The following is a 20731-nucleotide window of genomic DNA, read 5'->3' on the forward strand; positions in this document are numbered from 1 at the left end:
AGGTTGATGGAATAAGCGCTTTGAGACGGAGGGGTGGGGGGGAAATTGGGAGGAGGGGGGAAGCAAAGGGCGGAGGTGGGGTGGGGGGGGGGTTGCGTGGGGAGGTTTGAGGTGGGTGGGATTTCCTTCCGCTCGGTGCTTCCCGCTGATGATGATCATATGTTTCACTCATGTGGATGGTCTTTATAATCACTCACCCCCACTCCTCCTCCACCCCTCCCCCTCTCCCCCCCCCCCCCCCCCCCACATCCACCACCACCACAAACACTCGACATTTGGTCCGCATTAGAACACGCAATTAACCTTGCACGGTTTCTTCTGGAAAATGTCAAACACAGACGAACTTCTAACAATTTTTTTCCCGCTCGTGCAAACCTCCCCCCCACCCCCCCCCCCCCAACCCCACCAACCCCCTCTCACCACCATCCTCCCATTCCCCCTCCTCCTCTCTCCCATCTGCACCCTCCCTCCCCCCTCCCCACCCCACCCTTGCCTCGCATTTGAGTTGAAAATCCGTACAGCAAACATTTTTTTCCCCCCCTCTGTTTTTTTGGAGCAGAGGAAACGTCAAGAGGAAAATAAAGAAAGGGAACGGGAATGAGAGGAAGATCAGATGGTTGCAGTCTGCTCTCTCTCTCTCTCTCTCTCCCTTCTTCTCTCCATTCGCAAAAAACAGCCGCCTTCCCCTCCGCACGCTCTCTCTCTCTCTCTCTCTCTCTCCGACCCCCCACCCTCCCCCCACACACACCTCGCTCACTCCCAGCCCGGTTTCCCCCCCAGGACTGCATCAGTCTTGGGGGAGACAAAGCAGTTTTTTTCCAGCAGTTAGTTTCCACGCACCGTGGGGAAATGTGATGATGATTGTTTAACTACGACATTTTTTTAACCATTTACTCTACACCTCTCCCCACTTCCCCACCACTTCCCTCCCCCCCCGCTGTCGTACACGTGAAATTGTGTCTTTGGGACACACTGTGCAGTGAATGTGTACGTGAACAGCCAATTTGCACAGAGCAATGTCCTGCAAACAGCCACGGAGGGAGTGACACCATTTTTATCTGGGTGATTGTCAGCCAGGAAACTGAGAGAGAGAGAAACTCGATAGCGCTATTCGAAAAGACAAGGGAATTTCTCTCTCCTGGTGTGTCCTGGCTAACAATCACCCAGATAAAATTGGTCACTCACTCCATGGCTGTCTGCGGGACACTCCTGTGCGCTATTGTGCACCCCTGTTTATATGTAAGTACACACCATTTCACAACGGAAGGCACTTTAAGACGTCCTTCCAACCTAATAATGCAAGCATTTTTATTATTATTATTCACTTCACGGCTATTTTGGGGGACATAGCTGTGAACAGATTAGCTGTCGACAAACACACAGTCACTACACTATACAGTGTATACCATGAAGCGCTTGGAGACATCCTCCCGACATAAAATAATAATAATAATCCTTGCATTCGATACAGCGCCTTATCACGTGATTGAGACGTCTCAAAGCGCTTCACAGGATATGCTGTAAAGTGAATTGACTGTGTGTTTTGTGGGTGAAACATAGCTGCCCCGAATCTAAGGCTCATTATAATTATCATCATCTGACAACCATTCCCTCCTCTCTTTCAATGCCTCCTGTTAACTGTCAAAGGATAAAATGCACCAGTGATTGCTTTGAAGTCTGCTTCCATTTCATCGGAGGTCCGATTTTCCACCGGGCCTCAGCATGCGGCACCATTTTGTCTTGAAAAATTGTGGGTTCGATCTGGATTTGGAAGGAGTTGATGAATCCGGACGGAGAGGAGGGGAGAGGGGAAGCGGGTGAGGGGAGAGGAGGAGGAGGAGGGATGAAGAGGGGAAGGAGAGGGGCGAGGAATAGAGGGAGAGTGGGGAGACTGAGCAGGCTTGTCGGAGGTCCTAGCCTTCAGATGGGATGTTAAAGTCGAAGTCCTGTCTGCCAATGTTCAGGGAACTAAAGGCAACAAGGCACTATTCGAAAAAGGCCTTCACACTGTGTTGAGTGACGATGGATAAACCTGGTCATTCACCTCGCGGCTGGTTGCAGGACATTGCTGTGCGAGCATTAAATTATTAATAATAACAAGAAGGGTTGCCTTTCACATTGGGAGGACGTCTCAAAGCACTTCACAGAATGTTCTGTGAAGGTCAGTGGCAGTGTATGTTGAAGGCGAAACACAGCAGACAATTCGTGTCCAGAAACCTCCACACAAACAGCCAACGGCCATGAGGCGAATGATCGGTTTCATTTTGGGGCAGTGTTGTCCTGAACACCAGGAGAAACTCCCTTCTCTTTTCGAAAGGAGCTCAGCGCTCTCGCCTCTGAGTTAGAAGGTTGTGGGATCAAGCCCCACGTCGGAACTTGAACTCACGTGGTCTTAAGCCGACGCCCCAATGCAGAACTGGGTTGGGGTGTTGGGGGGTGTTGCATTGTCGGAGGTGCAGTACTTTCGGTTGAGATGTTTAACCAAGGTCCCGCCTGCCTGTTCAGGTGGACGTTAAAGATCCCTTGACGCTATTTGAAAAGAGAAGGGAGTTTCTCTCTCTCTCTCGGTGTCCCAGGCCAATAATCCCCCAAATGAAATTGGTCGCTCACTCCACGGCTGTTTCTGGGACACTGCTGTGCGCAACCGGCTGCCGCATTTCGCCCACAAACTACACAATCTCTCCACCTTACAGCATATCCTGCGAAGCGCTTTGAGATGTCTCAACAACGTGTTCAGACGCGATATCAAGTGCAAGGATCATTATGATGATGTTATTACTTTCCTCCTGAAAATGACGCAGCTCTCTGAATGTCAGCCGTGTGGGGAACGTATGGAATAGATCTCACATCTTGGCAGGAGTCTCTGCATTTTTTGGGGGGTGTTGAAGGAAGGGGTGGGGGGGAAGGGAGGGAGGGAGGGAGGGGGTGGTTTTTTGGAGCAAGTCACCACAAAGCTGAGCTGGAACTCTCTGTGCATTAGTCAATTTCTTGGCACCCGCACGACAGGCCTGTAACGAGATCTCGTGTGAGCTGGGAAGTCATCTGCATTGTCGATTGTGAGAGCGTTGCAGAGGTTTGCAGCCGGTGTCAGAAATCCCCATTGACTCTCCCTCCATTCCGTTGTCAGCCTGGCTCACTTAGTCGTGGTTAGTCCTTAAATCGCTGTTGACCGATCAGTAAATAGGAACCCGGTTATTAGTTGATTGGGTGATCGCTTTTCCGGGGGTAATAATCCCTCCCTATGGCCACGACTGTTTGTGGGGCACGGCTGTGCGCAATCGGCTCCCGCATTTCACCCACAAAATAATAATAATGATCCTTGCATTTGATCTCGTGCCTTATCACGTCTTTGCGACGTCTCAAAGCGCTTCCCGGGATATACTGTAGAGCGGTTCGACTGTAGCTTTTGTGGGCAAAACGCACAGTCCATCCACTTTACGGTATATTCTGTGAAGCGCTTTGAGACGTCTCGAAGACGTGATAAAGCGCTGTATCAAATGCGAAGATTATTATTATTATTAATATTAGGGATCAGAAGACTGTGGGTTCAAGTCCCAACCTCGGGCCTTTCAAATCACAGTCTCGGCTGATAATCACGTGCGGATAATCGACACGTTGTCGGAAGTGCAACCAGTCTACGTGCCTGTAGAGGTGGACGATAAACATGCCGTGGTCACAATCGGGAAAAGTCAAGGGAGTCTCTCTCTCTCTCTCTCTCTCCCCCGGTGTCCTGGCCCCCAGATTAAATCAGTGGTGGCAGTTTGTGGAATTCAGCTGTGTGCAAATTGGCTGCCTCGATCACCCACAAAATACACACAAGTCGCTGCACTTTTACAGTAATATCTTGCCACGCGCTTCGAGGTATCCTCCCGACGTGAAAGGCGCTGTTATCGATTGCGCGGATTGTTATTATTACTGAAAGCTAAACAGCCTGTGTTCTCGTAGCCGGGGCTGCAGTAAACCAGGGCGTATCTGCTCCTGAGATCTCTCCAGTTCATTTGAGCTTATCCACATTTGGAGTCAAGTGGAGTCCCATAGCACAGGGCGCGATTGGCTGCCGCATTTCGCCCACAAAGTACACACTCAATTCACTTAACAATTTGTTCCGTGAAGCGCTTTGAGGCATCTCAAAGTGGAGTCCTGTAGCTCAGTGGTTGAGCGCTCGCTTTGCAAGCGAGAGACCTGAGTTCAATTCCAGGCAGGGCGGAACCTTGGGCAAGTTTCCTTACTACAACGCCTAATAATAATCCCTCCAAAACCCCAAACAATAATAAATTGGTCATTTTCAATCCACGACTGTGTTGTGGGACATTGCTGTGCGCAATTGGCTGCCGCGTTCGCCCACAAATATACAGTCAATTCACTTTACAGTGTGTTCTGTGAAGCGCTTTGGGACGTCCTCCCGACGTGAAAAGCGCTATATCAAATGCAAGGATTATTATTATCTCAACAACATGATAAGGCGCTATTATCAAATGCAAGGCTTATTATTTTAATCTCTCTGAGACACAACCCTGCAATGAAGAGGGGGTATATAATTGGAAGCTGTTGTTGTTATTGTCTCTCTCTCTCTCTCTCTCTCTCTCCCCCCCCTCCCGCAGTCCAGGCTAACAATTCCCCTCCTGATTAAAATCGGTCGTTCGCTTCATGTGGGACGTCACTGTGTGCAAACTGGCTGCCGTGTTCACCTATAAAACACGCAGTCGCTACACTTTACGTTGAAGAAGTGCGGAGTGGTTTGGAGAGGTCTCAATGACGCGATAAGGCGCTGTAGCCAATGCAAAGATTATTATTATTAATACAGTAAAACTTGCAGAAGTCTCATCTCTATAAACCTTATAATCTGCTAAGTCATAGACCCACCCGAGTCCCATTCAGTTTCCTGTGCGCAATTGGTTGCCCAGTTTCGTCCACAAAATATGCAGTCAATTCGCTTGTCAGTATATTCTGTGAAGCACTTTGAGACGTCTCGAAGAGGTGATAAGGCGCTGTGTCAAATGCAAGGATTATCATTAATATTATCTTCTTATTACCGTCTGCAGTGACGAAAGCATACAGCGTGCGCGTTGAATTATCCAGGCGCAGCGCAGATCGTTAATTGAATCGGGATTTTATACGCCTTCTTACAGTTTGCTCTAAACGCGGAACATCGCGTAAATCATACTAAATGTTTCAAAAAGGTAGATTTCGGTTAGAGAATAATATCGTGGGATACGGTGCATAGTTTGGGACACGACAGGCGTCAGGATGGTGGAAGGTGAACTGGATGAACCCCGGTCTTTTCTTACCTGGCAATGCTTATGTTATGGTCTTGGCTGATAGTGTATGGAGTTTTGCTGCTTCATTGTTGTTAACTCTCTCTCGTTCTCTGTGTCTCCACAGGTATATGCCCCACCAGCAAGCACTGCCGATTACAACAGAGACTCGCCAGGCTATCCTTCCTCCAAACCCCCAGCCAGCACCTTTCCCAGCTCATATTTTATGCAGGGTGAGTGGGGGGGCAACGGGTGTCACATTGGGGGGGGTGTTCGACGCTGACGGGAGACAAGAGGAGATAATAATAATCCTTGCGTCTCATATAGCGCCTTATCACGTCTTCGAGACGTCTCAAAGCGCTTTACGGAATAGACTGTAAAGTGAATTGACTGTGTATTTGAGATCAGGGGTAGGGGTAAGGGCGAGGAGAGATTCGAAGGCTCGGTTGATTCCCGTAATGTAGTGGTTAGCACGCCTCGTCTCGCAAGCGAGAGGACCCGGGTTCGATTCCCAGGCAGGGCGAAACCTTAGGCCAGTGTCCTTACTCCACAGTAAGTAGGAACCTGGTTGTTAGTCGATGGACGAATTACTTTTTAGCGGAAATAATCTCTTAATAAAAAAGTAGTCACTCAATCCATGACGAGGAATATTAATATTACTATTATTATAACGACCTGTGAATATAAAAACAGAAGTAGGCCATTCAGCCTTCGAGCCTGTTCCACCATTCTATTAGATCATGGCTCATCTGTCCCTCAGGTTCAATTACCTGCGTTTGCCCTCTATCCCTTGATACCCTGACCTAACAAATATCTATCTACCTGAGTCTTGAAGATGTGAGTGGATTCAGCATCCACAGCCTTTTGGGGGAAAGAGTTCCAGATTTCCACTACACTTTGGGTGAAAAACAGCCTCTGAATTTCACTCCTAAATGACCTAGCTCTAAAGTTAAGATAATGCCCCCTTGTTCTGGATTCGCCTACCGGAGAGGGGGAGTGAGACCAGAGGAGGTGACAGAGGTTGGGTAGGGGCAAGGACTTTGTGGAGTCCTGTAGCTCAGTGGTTAGAGCACTCGCTTTGCAAGCGAGAGACCTGAGTTCAATTCCAGGCAGAGGGCGAAACCTTGGGCAAGTTTCCTTACTCCACACAGAGCCTAATAATAATCCCTCCAAAACCAGAAACAGTAATAAATTGGTCATTTTCAATCTACGACTGTTTGTGGGACATTGCTGTGCGCAATTGGCTGCCGCGTTCGCCCACAAATACAGTCAATTCACTTTACAGTGTGTTCTGTGAAGCGCTTTGGGACGTCCTCCTGACGTGAAAAGTGCTATATCAAATGCAAGGATTATTATTATTAAGGACGTGGAGGCATTTGGAGGTTGGATTGAGGGGGAGGGAGGGAGGCCAATTTGCGAGGTGGGAGGGGCATGAGCAGCGGACTTGGTTTGATCATTGCCTGACGTACACGGGATGCTACAACACAGGACACCACGACATTTAGTACAAACCTCGGTACTTTAACGGGTCAGTAACCAAACCACTCGCCTTTCATTCAAGGGAATCACAGCAACAGGGTTTTTTTTGGGCAGCCGGGTGTTTGACACGTGCGGAAACTTATCACCGTGCTTGAAAGTCTCCAAACCAAACTGAGAATTCCACGCAACCCACCTACACATGGAAATCCCAGAGATACATTGTCGGACTGGAATGCGCTCTCTCTCTCTCTCCCTTCTGTCTCTCGTGTGTGCGCGGTGTGTGTCTTTCTCAGTCTTTCTCTCTATCTTTCTCTGTCTGTGCGAACTCTCTCTTTGTCTGTCTCTCTCTGTGTGTGTCTCTCTCTCTCTCTCTTTCTCTGTCAAGCTCTCTCTGTCTCTCTTTTTTTGTCTTTCTCTTTCTCCGTTTTTCTCTCTGTCTCTTTCTTTCTGACCCTCTTTCTCTCTCTCTATCTCTCTCTCTCTCTGTCTTTCTCTCTCACGACATGTGGTGGAAAATTACATAAGACGTTCTTGTTTCCAAGCATATAATAGATGGCATCAATAGGGAATAAGAGAGATGTGCAGTGATAGATTGGGAGGCCCCATGTAATCCAGTGCTCAGAGATGCAACGAGCTGCATAGATTGTCTCGTGGATGGATAAAGATTTGGTTTTAATCCAGATTCAGGGATCCTTAATTGCATAATTGAGCCTTGTAATCCCCACTCTCCTCTTTCTTCCCTGGTGCTTTGTGTGTGTGTGTGTGTGTGTTTGTGTGTTTGGTGTTAATGTATTGTTTCCCACTCTTTCTTCTCACTTAACCTTGAAGATCAGGATGCCGTCATCTGGGGGTGGGGGGAATGGGGGGACAGAGGAGGGAGGGCGGGGGGAGATTCTCCTGACCGACAATCTTCCTGGAGCAAAAATGGTCATTCTCTGTCAGAGTGCTCTTATGCGCAAACTGCAGAAATACATTTTGCCAAGCTTCACAGCAATTTCTTGAGACATTGCATTGCTGCAGGCACAAAAACACACATTACAATTGGAATCCTATAGCGTTGTGGTTAGAGCACTCGCCTGGCAAGCGAGAGGACCCTGGGTTCCATTCCTGGGCGGGGAGAAACCCGAGGCAAGTTTCCTTACTCCACACGCCTCTGTTTACTAAGCAGTAACGAGGAACCCGGTTGATAGACGATTGGCCAATCGCTTTTCCGGAGAGTAATAATCCCTTCAAGTTAAATGAATAAATTGGTCATTCAATCCACGACTGTTTGTGGGACACTGTTGTGCACAATTGGCTGCCGCGTTTCGCCCACAAAATATACAGTCAATTCACTTTACAATATGTCCTGTGAAGCGCTTTATGATGTCTCGATGACGTGATAAGGAGATATATCAAAGGCAAGGATTATTATTAATATATATATACATATTCATACAATGCAAACACAATAAATCCTTTGAGACGTCCATCCTCCTCCCCCACAACATGATGCAAGGATTGTGGTTGCTATTGTTATTGTTAAGTGTTATCGTGTGTTTCGTGGTTAAGCTTTGGGACCCTCTCGACGTGAAAGGCATGTTTATATGTAAATTTTCAGGGTGCTATTCTATATGAATTAATGTTTTCACGAGCTCACGTGATGCTCCCCCTCCCACCCTTCCTCTCCCCTCCCACCCTCCCTCTCCAACCCCCACCCAATCCCTCCGCCCGCAATGTTTAACGCTGACCTCTCGCTCACAGATGGCCATCACAATTCAGACCCGTGGAGCTCCTCCGGGGCGATGAACCAGCCGGGTTACGGAGCGATGCTCGGGAACTCGTCTCATGTTCCACAATCCAGCAGTTACTGCAGTATGCATCCGCACGAACGCCTGGTAAGGTTTGACCCTCGCCCGCCTTGCCCACTCGCTCGACCATCCGGCCGCCCGCTCGGACGCTCAAATCACACTCTCGCATCAGCCCAGGTCCGGTGACAAGAGAGCGGTGGTTTCAGGGGTAATTCGAGGCCAGGCATCAAGAACAATGCTGGGACGGTTTTCAACGGTGCCTGACTCAGGCATAGAATCAGAGGAGTTCTCCTGTCCTGTCCCATCCGTGTGTCAGCCCCGGGGCAGAGGTAGCCGGCTTGCTTCCGAGTCAGAAGGTTGTGGGTTCGAGTCCCCCACACGTCTGGACTTGGAATCACATCGTCTAGGTTGACTCTCTTGGGAGTGTGGCATTTGTCAGAGATGCCGTCCACTGGATGAACCGTTAAAAACGGTTAAAGATCCCACGGCGCAAGAGAGGGGAAGTTTCTCTCTCCCGGTGTCCTGGCCAACAATCCCCCCCCATATAAAATTTGAGCGTTCACTCCATGGCTGTTTCTGGGACCCTTCTATGCGCCACTGGCTGTCGCGTTTCACTCACAAAATCTAGAGTCATATCCCTGTGAAGCCCTCTGAGATATCTCGATGACGTAATAAGGCACCGTATCAAGTGCAAGGATTATTATTATTATTGTTATCCCGTACCCCGCTGTTTTTCACATCAAGTTGGACGTTGATGGGTTGTTTACACTTGTTGGTTAGTCTATAACGAGAGGATAAAATGTAGAGCTGTGGTTGAAGCTTAAAGCCTCAATGTCTTTAAGAGGAAACTTGATGCTCATATCAAGGGAAGAGAGAGAGAGAGAGATTAGAGGGAAAGAGAATAGAGAGGTAAGAGAGAACGTTGTATTCACTCAATATAACTCCTTATGAAATCCCGGCGTTTGATCCAGCACCTTGAAATATCTCAAAGCGCTCCACAGAGTTTACTCTTACCCACCAGGACCTTATTAATCTACACACAACGTGTTAAAGAATGAAAGCGAAGCTCTGTAAATGGCTTTTCTCTCTTTCTCTCACGCTTGCCTCTGTAATTAATGCCTGAAATGTTTGCCTTTGTAAATGAAACGCAGCCGTTCTGTGGACTGAGAGTCCACAGTCATCTCGCTGGGTGGGCTGTTTGAGGATTGTGTGTGTGTGTTTGTGTGTTGGTGTGGACTATTTTTAATCTCCTCTATACCTATAAGCATTGCTTGTAGATACAAAGATACACACACACACCAGATACACACACTCACACCAGATACACTCACACTAAATGTACACGCGCCCACCAAATACACACACCAAATACACACACTAAATTCACATGCACACACCAAATACACGCACCATACACCACACGCACACAAATACATTCGTACAAATACACATTCGCACATCAAATACACACGAGCACACCAAATGCACACAAATCGACTCACACACACACACACCCATATACACATACACAAGTGTTATATTTATAGGGAAATGGAGAGCTAACAGCTTACTCAATGTCACGGGATGAATGGGAATGATCATTAAGTCAATTTAAAACATTAAAAATCAGTCATTTCACCTCTTGGTTGTTGGTGGGGCATTGCTATGAACAAATTGGCTGCCATGTTGGCCTGCAAAATAAACAGTTACTACACTGATTAGTAATTTGGTCCAGCGCCTCTCCACAATATCTCAAAGCGCTTCACTGGAGTTCACTGTAAATAATAATAATCAAATAATAATAATTATTATGACCGTGTGTGTTTGTAGGCGAACACAGCAGCCAATGTGCTACAACAATGTCCAAGCAACGTCCAGGAAATGACTGACCCAATTTCATATCAATAATAACATTTGCTATATATCGGTCACTTGAGAATGAATCCTGTGAACTCCCTTTTGAGGCGTTTTAGCATTGCAGTCGCTGCATGGATGGCGAAGGTGATTTATGTGTGTTTATTGATGTCTTTACCCTTTCCCGTGGACTCTTGCCCGGCAGAGCTACCCGCCACACTCCTCCGCAGACATCAATGCCAGTCTTCCGCCGATGTCCAGCTTCCACCGCAGCGGCTCACATCAGTATGGAGCCTCGTCCTGCACACCGCCAGCTAATGGCTCCGACAACATAATGGGTACGTCAATGTCTCCGTCGCCGTAACTATAATAGTAACCCTTGCATTTGATACAGCGCCTTATCACGTCTTCCAGAAGCCTCAAAGCGCCTCCAGAATATACTGTAAAGTGAATTGATTGTGTATATTTTGTGGGCAAAACGGGGCAGCCAATTGCGCGCAGCAGCGTCCCACAAACAGTCGTGGATTGAAGTGACCGAATTAGTATTCTTATAATTTTTTTTTGGAGGGATTATTACCCTCGAGAAAGAGATCCGTCAATCGACTAACAACCGGGCTCCTACTTGCTGTTGGGTAAACGGAGTCGTGTGGAGTAAGGGAACTTGCCCAACATTTCGCCCTGCCGGGAATCGAACCCAAGTCTCTCGCTTGCGAGGCGAATGCTCTAACCACTGAGCCTCAGGACTCCACAGGACTATTATTATAATAATAATCCTTGCATTTGATATAGCCCTTAAAAAAAATAACAAAAATAATTTGGTCACTCGTTCCATGACTGTGGGACGCTGCTGTGCACAATTGGCTGCTGTGTTTCACCCACAAAACATTCAGTTAATCCACTTTACAATATATTCTGTGAAGCGCTTTGAGTCATCTAGAAGACGTGATAAGGCGCTATATCAAATGCAAGGAGTATTAGTATTATTATAGCGCCTTACCATGTCCTTGAGACGTCTCAAAGCGCTTCACATAATATACCGTAAGTGAATTGACTGTATTTTAAGGATGAAAAGCAGCAGCAAAGTCCCACAAAAACAGTCGCCAAATGAATGACTAAATTATTATTATTTTATTTATTTTTTGGAGGGGTTATTACCCACGAAAGTGATCCACCAATTGACTAACAACCGTGCTTCTACTTACTGCTCGGTAAATAGATGCGTGTGGAGTAAGGAAACTTGCCTAAGGTTTCGCCCAGACCGGAAAGACAGGAAAAATCCAAGGACTAAAACTAGGGTGTCAGCCGGGCTCAATCGGTAGCGCTCTCGCCTCTGGGTAGGGTGGTCCTAGCTGGTCGAGCAACGGGAAATTTGCCAGACAGCGATCCTAATGCGATCGTAAAATTGAAATAAAGAGTTTGGGCTATCAAATCACACACAAGAGGTCGGAGAGCAGAGGGAATGCGATACCTGTGTTGTAAAAATCATATCACTCAATGGAATAAGCCCGACCGAAACTCACTTAATCACTTTCCAAGATGTGGGACTTTCTTTTTTGGACGCCGCGAGTATTTTTTTTATTTTCATATCCAAACCCGACTGAATGATCCACGCACACACGCCACTTACACGTGGAAATATCCGTGTGTCTGAAATGGAATGTGCTCTCTCTCTCTCGCTCTCTCGCTCCCTCTCTCTTTCTCTGTCCTCTGAGGGACTCATCCTGCTTACTTCGTTCCGGAATGCATTATGCGTAGGTTGGAAAGAGCCAAGGCTTGGGGACCCCAGAGTGTGTGTCGGGGTAACTGCCTAACCAGCTAAAACCATTTAGCTTGACTATTGCTCTTGTCTGGCAAGCTTTCACGCTGCTTGTCCTGCTAGGACCACCCTACCCATTAGGGCTTTGGCTTGCAGGGTTAATAGGAGCTGAGTGGAAGGATTCCCTGCCCCCAATGACTAGTCTGTCCTTCCAGGTCCTGGGCTGTGCTGCCCTCAGCAATGCCTTGGAATACAGCCAGTTCAGCCCCAAGGAGACCCCACTTACCTTCTCCCACCACCCCAGTCATTAGTGAATCAGAAGACCTGACTGTCCCGCAAACAGTCAACGATTGAGTGGCAAAATTATTATTGTCATTATTTTTTTAAGGGATTATTGCCCCCGGAAAAGCAATCCGCCAATTCACTAAGAACCAGGTTCCTACTTACTGCTGGGTAAACAGAGGTGTGTGGAGTAAGGAAACTTGCCCAGCGTTTCACCTTGCCCGGGAACCAAACCCAGGTCCTCTCGCTTGCGAGGCGAGTGCTCAGATCACTACGCTGCAGGACTCTTAACAAACCAGCAACATTGCTGGTACCTCACTCGCCCTGTCACACCCCTCTGTGTCCAACCTCCGCACTTAAATAGACATGCAATTAAGTGGCGTGTGGATAAGCGGTGTTGCAGTGTAGTTCCTGCAGACTCCAGCACAGAGACTGAGGACTCGGTGGGTAATAAGCAAACAAATAAATAAAATCGTCCAAGCTTCTTACTGTCAAACAATCCCCAGGGTGCTCAGCCTCTCGAGTCATATCTGAGTTGAGTGTAAAGTCAGTGAGTACGTGGCTTGTTTATTTGTGTGGCTGTTACAGCACTCCTTGTCCTATGCGAAGGGGCACTGTATAAATGCAAGCTGTTGCTGTTGTTGGCGTGATCTATAATGTCCACCTGAACACGATACAGATGGGACCCCGGTTTAGCCTCTCATCTGAAGGACAATTCACAACACAAAACCCAGGGGCTTCAATCCACAACCTTCTGACTCGGAGGCCATTGAGCGCTACCAACTGAGCCAGGCTGACTCCGTGTAAAGTGTAGTGACTGTTTGTATTGTGCTGAGGCACTTGAGAATAAAACGGAGTAAGGAAACTTGCCGAAGGGCCGAAACCTTAGGGAAGTTTCCTTACTCCACACGCCTCTGTTTACCTAGCAGTAAGTAGGAACCCGGTTGTGTGTCGATTGGCGGATCGCTTCCTGGGGGTAATAATCCCTCCGCTCTGAGACGTCTCACTGACGTGATAAGGCGCCGTATCAAATGCAAGGTACATGCATTTTAACAATAAAATGCCTTTAGTTTCTGAACCGGGCCACACTCTCACAGACTGGCTTGTTCCGGGTACCAGGAATGTGTCACTAGGACGAGGTCAGTGGGTTGGGTGAAGTGAGACCTCTTATGTGACCAATTTTATTGTTCTTCCCTTTCAGCAAACAGATCAGGCAGCACCTCGGGCACTTCACAGACCGGCGACGCACTGGGCAAAGCACTCGCTTCAGTATGTCACTTTGCTTTATGTTGTTGCTGTTGTTTTTTGGGGGGGGAGGGGAGATGCCGTACATGGTAATGCTGTGCTGCTATGGGGTGGGTGGAAGAGAGTGTGATTTGTGTTAGTTTTAATTCCCGAGTCCCAGATATCCTCCTGATCTGAAATAGAAACAGAAGTCGCTGGGAACACTCAGCAGGTCAGGCAGCATCTACGGAGAGAGGAAAGTGAGTCAACGTTTCAGGTCGATGACCTGTCGTCAGAACTCCTCACTCCTGATCTGAGCCTGGCCTCTTCCCACTCGTCTCCCGTGAACCCCGCAAGTCAAAGCTCGATCGTGTCGGCATCTCCCAGCTGGACAAGCAGCGGGAAAGCTTGCCAGGCAGTGCTCTCAATGGCAGGGTGTGCGGTTTTAGCTGATTCGACTCTCGATGTGAAAGTCATACAAGTGGAAATTGTTGTAGTTGGATTCCGCATGTGTCAGCCACTCGGCTGACCTTAATTACTGTGAAACACTCCCGAGATATTCTCAAGTTATCGATGCTACGCAGATAACTGCAAGTTCTTCTGAAGAGCATCGAATTAGATTGCACAGTTACACTTATACAGCGCCTTTTAACGTCGGGAGGACTTCTCAAAGAGCTTCACGCAGCTGAAAGGATAGCTGAAAGTGCGGTCGAAAAGATATTCCTGAGAGGTGGGTCTGGGGAAGTGATTTAGAAATTCACAAATTGAATCCTTTTGAGGGGGAGAGGTGGGGCCGGTGAACCGAACAATCTTTCCGTGTGCTGCCATTGTTCAACGAACGATTCCTGCTCCGTGTTCCCCTTCAGATCTATTCACCCGACCACACCAACAACAGTTTCTCTTCAAATCCATCCACGCCTGTTGGATCTCCGCCATCACTCACAGGTAGAACAAAGCACATGGTGCGGGGGTTAAGTGGGGGTGTTTGTTTATTGGGGCGGGTTCATTGGAGCGTGGGTTGGTTTGAGGGTTGGGTCGGTTGATGGAGGGTTGGGTCGGCAGCCTGTTTGGTGGGAGTGGTGGGATGGGTTTGTTGATTGGTGGGTGGGTTGGTAGGTGGGTGGTTGTTGTTGTTGTTGTAGTGCTCTTGGATTCTGCAGTGTGTGAGGGGGTACTGTATAAATGCAGGTTGTTAGTGGTGATTGAGCAGGTTGGTTGGTTGGGGGGGTGAGTTTGTTGGGGGTTGAGTTTGTTGGGTGGGGGGTGGGTGGGAAGTAGAGATGGTGCCATTCACAGACTAACTTGTGTAACTCCGCTCCCTGTGTTCAGCAGGTACCCAGGTGTGGTCCAGAAATGGTGGCCAGGGACCATCTTCTCCCATTTACGAAGCCCCTCTTCACTCCTTGGTAGGTTTGAGAAACAGCCACAAGCTGTCCAAATCACATTAATAATACGGGAATAATAATCCTTGCATTTCAGCACCTGGTTGGGAAGTGGTGGTGCGGGGGGGAACACACCATGTTTTGAGGGTGGAAAGTTGGAGGCAAAGTTTTGAGGAGTGAGAAGTTTTGGGAAAGGGCTGCAAGTTTGGGGAGTGAAAGTTTTAGGGGGAAATTTGGGGGTGAAAGATTTATTTGAAAGGTTTTGTGAGCGGAAAGAAAGTTTCGTTACTCCACACGCCTCTGTTTACCTACCTACCAGTAAGTAGGAACCCCGGTTGTTAGTAATTTGGAAGATCACTTTCTGAGGGTAAGGATCCTGCCACAAAAAAGAAATTCGATTGTTTAATCCAATATTGTAGGCCGCTGCTGTGCGCAATTGGCCGCGTATTTTGCCCACAAAATACACAGTCAATCCATTGTACAAGATGCTCTGTGCTTTGAGACGTCTCGACGACGTGATGAGGCGCTTTCTCCAATGCAAGTTCTGGTTACGATTATTACGTCCTCCCGACGTGATAAGGCGAGATCAAAGGCAAGGATTGCGATCATCATCTTCTCTTGTTGCTAACCCCCAGCAAACCCGTATTGAAGACCGCTTGGAAAGACTGGACGACGCCATCCACGTGTTGAGGAATCACGCAGTGGGACCTTCCACGGCGATGCCAACCAGTCACAGCGACCTGCACAGTTTAATAGGACCATCGCACAACGGGCCAATGGGAGGCTTGGGCTCGGGCTACGGGACGAGTCTGCTCTCAGCCAACAGACATTCTCTAATGGTAAGAGGAGTAAAGGAAGAGGAATAATTATTATTATTTATATTATTGTTTCGGGCAATAATATACACAGTAGTTTGGGACACGACATGTGCAAGCGATTGCCAGGGTGGTGGGAGGCGAACTGGATGGACCTCGGGCTTCTTTCGCGAGCAAATTGGTATGTTTTTATGGTCTTAAGAGGCCGTCTTGATACAGGAAATAAAGGAGAAACTGTTTCCACTGGCGGGTGGGCCGGTAACCAAGAGGACACCCCAGATTTAAGCTAATTGGCCAAAGAACCACTGGATATGGGGAACGTGGGGTGGGGTGTGGGGGTGGGGAGTGCAAGCTCCAACCCTAACCCTAACCCACCTGAAACATTTGTGTTTTCAAACCAACCTTGGATAAATTGACTCGATTGTTTTTCTCCCACCCCCAACTACCGAAAACAAAATCCCTTGGGACTTAATCCCCCAAAAATCTGTCCCCCACCCAAAAACAATTGGTCCCCAAGAATTTAACCCCCAATCTCTCAATCACACCCAAACTTTAACCCCCCCCACCCAACATTTCACCCTAAAACAACCTCATGCAAATCGCCCGCATACACACCAGCCCCAACTCTTCATCCAAGCCCAAAGCGATCTCATCTCCCCCATCCCACATCCTCTCTTCTCCCCCTCCCTTGCAACACCTTTCTTAACCACTACCTAACTCTCTCCCCTTTCCTAACCCATAGCCCCCTCTTTTCCCCATTTCCCTCCTCTCTGCCCTCCACTCTCTCACCCCGCACTCCTCTCTCCCCCCACACGCACTAAAGTTGTGGAAAAGAAACGTCACGGGGAATCTGTTGAAGTGTTTATTTTTCCCGGGTGCCAAACGTCCGGAGCCAACAGAGTCTGGCAATCAAAGCGATTGTGGAGGAGTGTTGTTGTTGTTGTTGTTGTTGTTCCAGAGGGGGCTGATGGTTTTCATCTTGAAAAAGAGGAAATCATCTTCTTTGGAACCGAACACATGCGCAAGAGAGAGAGAGAGGGAGGGAGGGAGGGAGAAAAGGAAATGGAGAGAAGTGACTCTGGGAGTAGGGGGAACTGTAATCTATTCCACATTTGTGAGTTTAATGCTGAAAGGAGGTCATAAAGATGAAGCCAAAAGAAAAAAAACGTTCGTCAGAAAAGAAACAGTGGGTGGGTAATAATGGAAACATATGGCTGCGATGAGAGAGAGGAAGAGAGAGAGAGAGAGGATGGTGGGGGAAAGAGGGAGAGGGGGGGAGAGAGAGGAGAAAGAGACAGAGAGGGAGAAGAAGAGAGAGAATGATTTCTTCTTCACGTCACACCCTCGTACCTCCATATTGTCCTTTTTATATAATACTAGCTGTACCCGTTACAGCTTTACTTGCAACCAAAGGATTATTATCATTATTATTATTATAAGGATCCAATGTGGAATGTAGATGGACACACAGACAGATATTTCATCTTTTTTCTATGCTATACTCACCTGTGAGGACTCCTTTTGGGAGGACTCAATGGGAGGACTCAGCACCTTAAAAATGTAGTGTTGCTATTGTTACCGTGGCTTAGCTTTGTCTGTGTTCTTTGTTAGCTACGTGCGTGCTCTGTGATGCAGGATGCCACAGCACCACGGTCAGGTGTAACTGCAGCGCGTGCATACATACGCAGGTGCTCTGCGACGCACAATGCCACAGCCCCACTTTGGATCGGCCACCACCAGATTTGACTGCAGCGAAAACGGGAAACCAAAAATAACTCGTGAACGATACGAGATACCCGAAAACAAATATGCCCATGTCACTCCCAGTTGCAAGACCTTTCCGATGAAGTATAAATAGTGTCTTTACGTCAATCGGTTATTGAGAGCGCAGACAGACATTATCGTTTTATTGGTATAGATAGATAAGCTAAGCATAGATGTTAAAAAAAATTGCTTTAATAATAATAAGCCTTGCATTTGAGTTGGTGCCTCAGAGACGTCACAAAGCGCTTCACAGAATAAACTGTAAAGCGCGGGTGACTGTGTATTTTGTGGGTGAAACGCGGCAGCCGATTGCGCACAGCGGCGTCCCACAAACAGCCATGAAGGGAGTGAGCAAATTAGGTTTCAAAGCAAGAGACGGAGGGAGCAAAAGAGAGAGAATGATCTCTTCTTCGCGTCACACCCTCGAACCTTTCTTTTTATATGTTGTATAGATATAGATATAGAAACTAAATATAGACGTTAAAAAATTGCTTTGTAAACAACTGTTCAGACTCACATCTCCTGCAGATGTTGTCTCGCAGGTTTCAGCTGTACTGCTGGGGCTTCACGTGGCAGCTGGTTATCAATGTTCCGTCTTGCAGAACATGCGTATGAAACAATAACTGTACTGGCATCAGGATTGGGGGGAGGGAGAGAGAGAGAGAGAGAGAGAGAGAGAGTGGGGGTGGGTTGGGCTTTTAATATGTGTTCTGTCTGGAGGAGAAAGCCAAATGGAGCTCCAGCAACTTTTTGTTTGATGCAGCGACTTATCAAATCGTCGAGACGTCTCAAAGCGCCTCATAGAAATATATTGTAAAGTGATTTGACCATATGTTTTGTGGGCGAACAAACGGCAATGGATCGAGGGACCGATTTTATTTGGGGAATTGGTCGGCCAGGACACCCGAGAGAGAGAGAGAGAGAGAGAGACCCCCTTCTCTTTTCCAATTGCTCCGCAGGCTCTCTAACGTCCACCTGAACAGCCGATTCGTTTGGCGTGAAATCCCGTGGAGCGCTTTGAGATTAACAGTAACGATAACGTACTGTGTGAGGCGCTTTGAAACGTCTCCCGAGGACAGGATAAGACGGTGTATCGGATTGCGGTGATTGTTGTAGCATTGTAACAGGTGAAATCACAAAGGGCTGCACCGTTGTGGGAAGCTCTGAAACCTCAGCCCGGTATTTGGTTTCCTGCGGATCAAGACGGGAATTTAGAATTTTCCGAAGTTCCAGTAACCCCTAAAATTTTTACGACTCAACGGACGTGAGACTGAGACTCTCACTGTGCAGAGAGAGAACTCCCCAATAACCACTCCTGCTTTCCATTTAGAGCAAAGAGGACCCTATGTTAGATTGTGTACCCTCACACTCGCCCCCCGCCCCACCCCTCACACGACAGGAATGGCACCATACACTCTGTACGTCCACTATGTACCCTCCACACACTCCCTCTACACACATACAATGCACACACCTCATGCACACCCAATACACATACCCAATACACACACACAATACACACACCTCATACACCCAATGTGCACACCCTCTGCCTATACCCTTTGCACGCTCCCTCCACACATATCCTCCATACACACTTCTCTTCACACTTTCTCTATACACACCCTCTACACACACCCTCTAAACACACCCTCTACGCACCCAATGTACACACCTCATACACACACTATATTCACACTATATTCGAACACCACATACACATCCTCTACATATACCCTACACACACCATGTACACACACTTCATACACACCCTCTACACACATCCTCTACATGCACACTATACACCATATGTGTACACACCCACCCATACACACAATACAACAACTGCATTTATATAGTGCCCTTCACACGTGTTGTGTCTCATAGTGCTTAGAAACACCTCATATACGCACACCTTATTCACACAGTACAGCATACATGCACACATACTCATACCTACACCATACACACCCGCACATCATACACACCCCGTCCGCACACCACGTACGCACCATTATAGGGAGTGTCAGCCTGCAGATGAGCAATTGTTAAGCCAGGGTCTTGTTTAGTCCTGTTCAGTTGNTTTTTTTAAAGATCCCGTTACAGTATTGGAAGCGTGAAGCGAATTTCTCCCTGTGTCCTGGCTAACAATTGTTCCAGATGTTGAAAAAAATCTTGGTCATTCATTTCACAGCTGCTTGTGGGACACCGCTGTGTGCAAAATTGGCTGCAAGTCATTAGTTTGCAAGCACACAGTCACTACACTTCACGGTAACTCGATGAAGCACTTTGTTTGGTGAGTCAGTGACTGTGAAGAGCGTTGATTTAAGTTACTTAGCAAACGAGCAAATGGGAAAGTTAGGAGAATATTTTTTCACGCAGTGATTAGTCTATGGAATGCTCTGCCGAGAGCGAACGCATGGAACGGAATCTATAATGGCTCTCAAAAGGCAACGATAGATATCTGAAAAGGAGTTAACTTGATACATATCTAAATACGGAACTAGATAGGTATCTAAACACGGAACTAGATAGATATCTAAAAAGCGGTAATGTTGTGGGGTCCTGTAACTCAGTGGTGTTGGAACACTCACCTCACGAGCGACAGACCCGAGTTTGATTCCTGGCAGGACAAAACTGGGCAAGTTTCCTTACTCCACACGCCTCTGTTTCCCTGGCAGTAAGCAGGAGCCCGGTTGTTAGTCGATTGGCAGATCGTTTCTCCGGGTTTAAGCGCCTTGGGACGTCCTCCTGACCTGAGAGGCGCTGTACAAATCCAATCTGTTGTTGTTGTCAATAATCCCTTCCAACAAAAAAATAAATAAAATGATAATAATTTGTTCGCTCAACCCACGGCTGTTTGTGGGACGCTGCTGTGCGCAATAGGCTCCCGCGTTTCGCCCACAAATACACAGTCAATTCACTCTACAGTATATTCTGTGAAGCGCTTTGAGACGTCTCGGAGACGTGATAAAGCGCTGTATCAAATACAAGGATTATTATTGTTACAACAACAACAAATTGCACTTATATATCGCCCTCTGCCCCGCTTACAGTTCGCTGCGGGCTGTCGCTGTGCTGGTACATTTGCTCAGAAGATTCCTACGTCTATTACTGCAAAGTAGTGCAA

The 20731-nt window shown here is 47.6% G+C and overlaps 1 protein-coding gene across 1 annotated transcript in view; it reads left to right on the top strand.

Moving 5' to 3' along the window:
* LOC103184855 (transcription factor 4) overlaps nt 1-20731 on the top strand; it is a gene marked incomplete at its 5' end in the record, with an annotated part of 199320 nt that overhangs the window by 163755 nt on the left and 14834 nt on the right. The window contains 7 exon segments of the mRNA XM_042335995.1: nt 5383-5488; nt 8478-8611; nt 10584-10716; nt 13618-13685; nt 14507-14585; nt 14970-15046; nt 15658-15861. Of these exon segments, the coding sequence (XP_042191929.1) occupies nt 5383-5488; nt 8478-8611; nt 10584-10716; nt 13618-13685; nt 14507-14585; nt 14970-15046; nt 15658-15861 (801 nt within the window).

Source organism: Callorhinchus milii, unplaced genomic scaffold, assembly GCF_018977255.1.
Source record: "Callorhinchus milii isolate IMCB2004 unplaced genomic scaffold, IMCB_Cmil_1.0 Scaffold1, whole genome shotgun sequence".
Lineage (NCBI taxonomy): Eukaryota > Metazoa > Chordata > Chondrichthyes > Chimaeriformes > Callorhinchidae > Callorhinchus > Callorhinchus milii.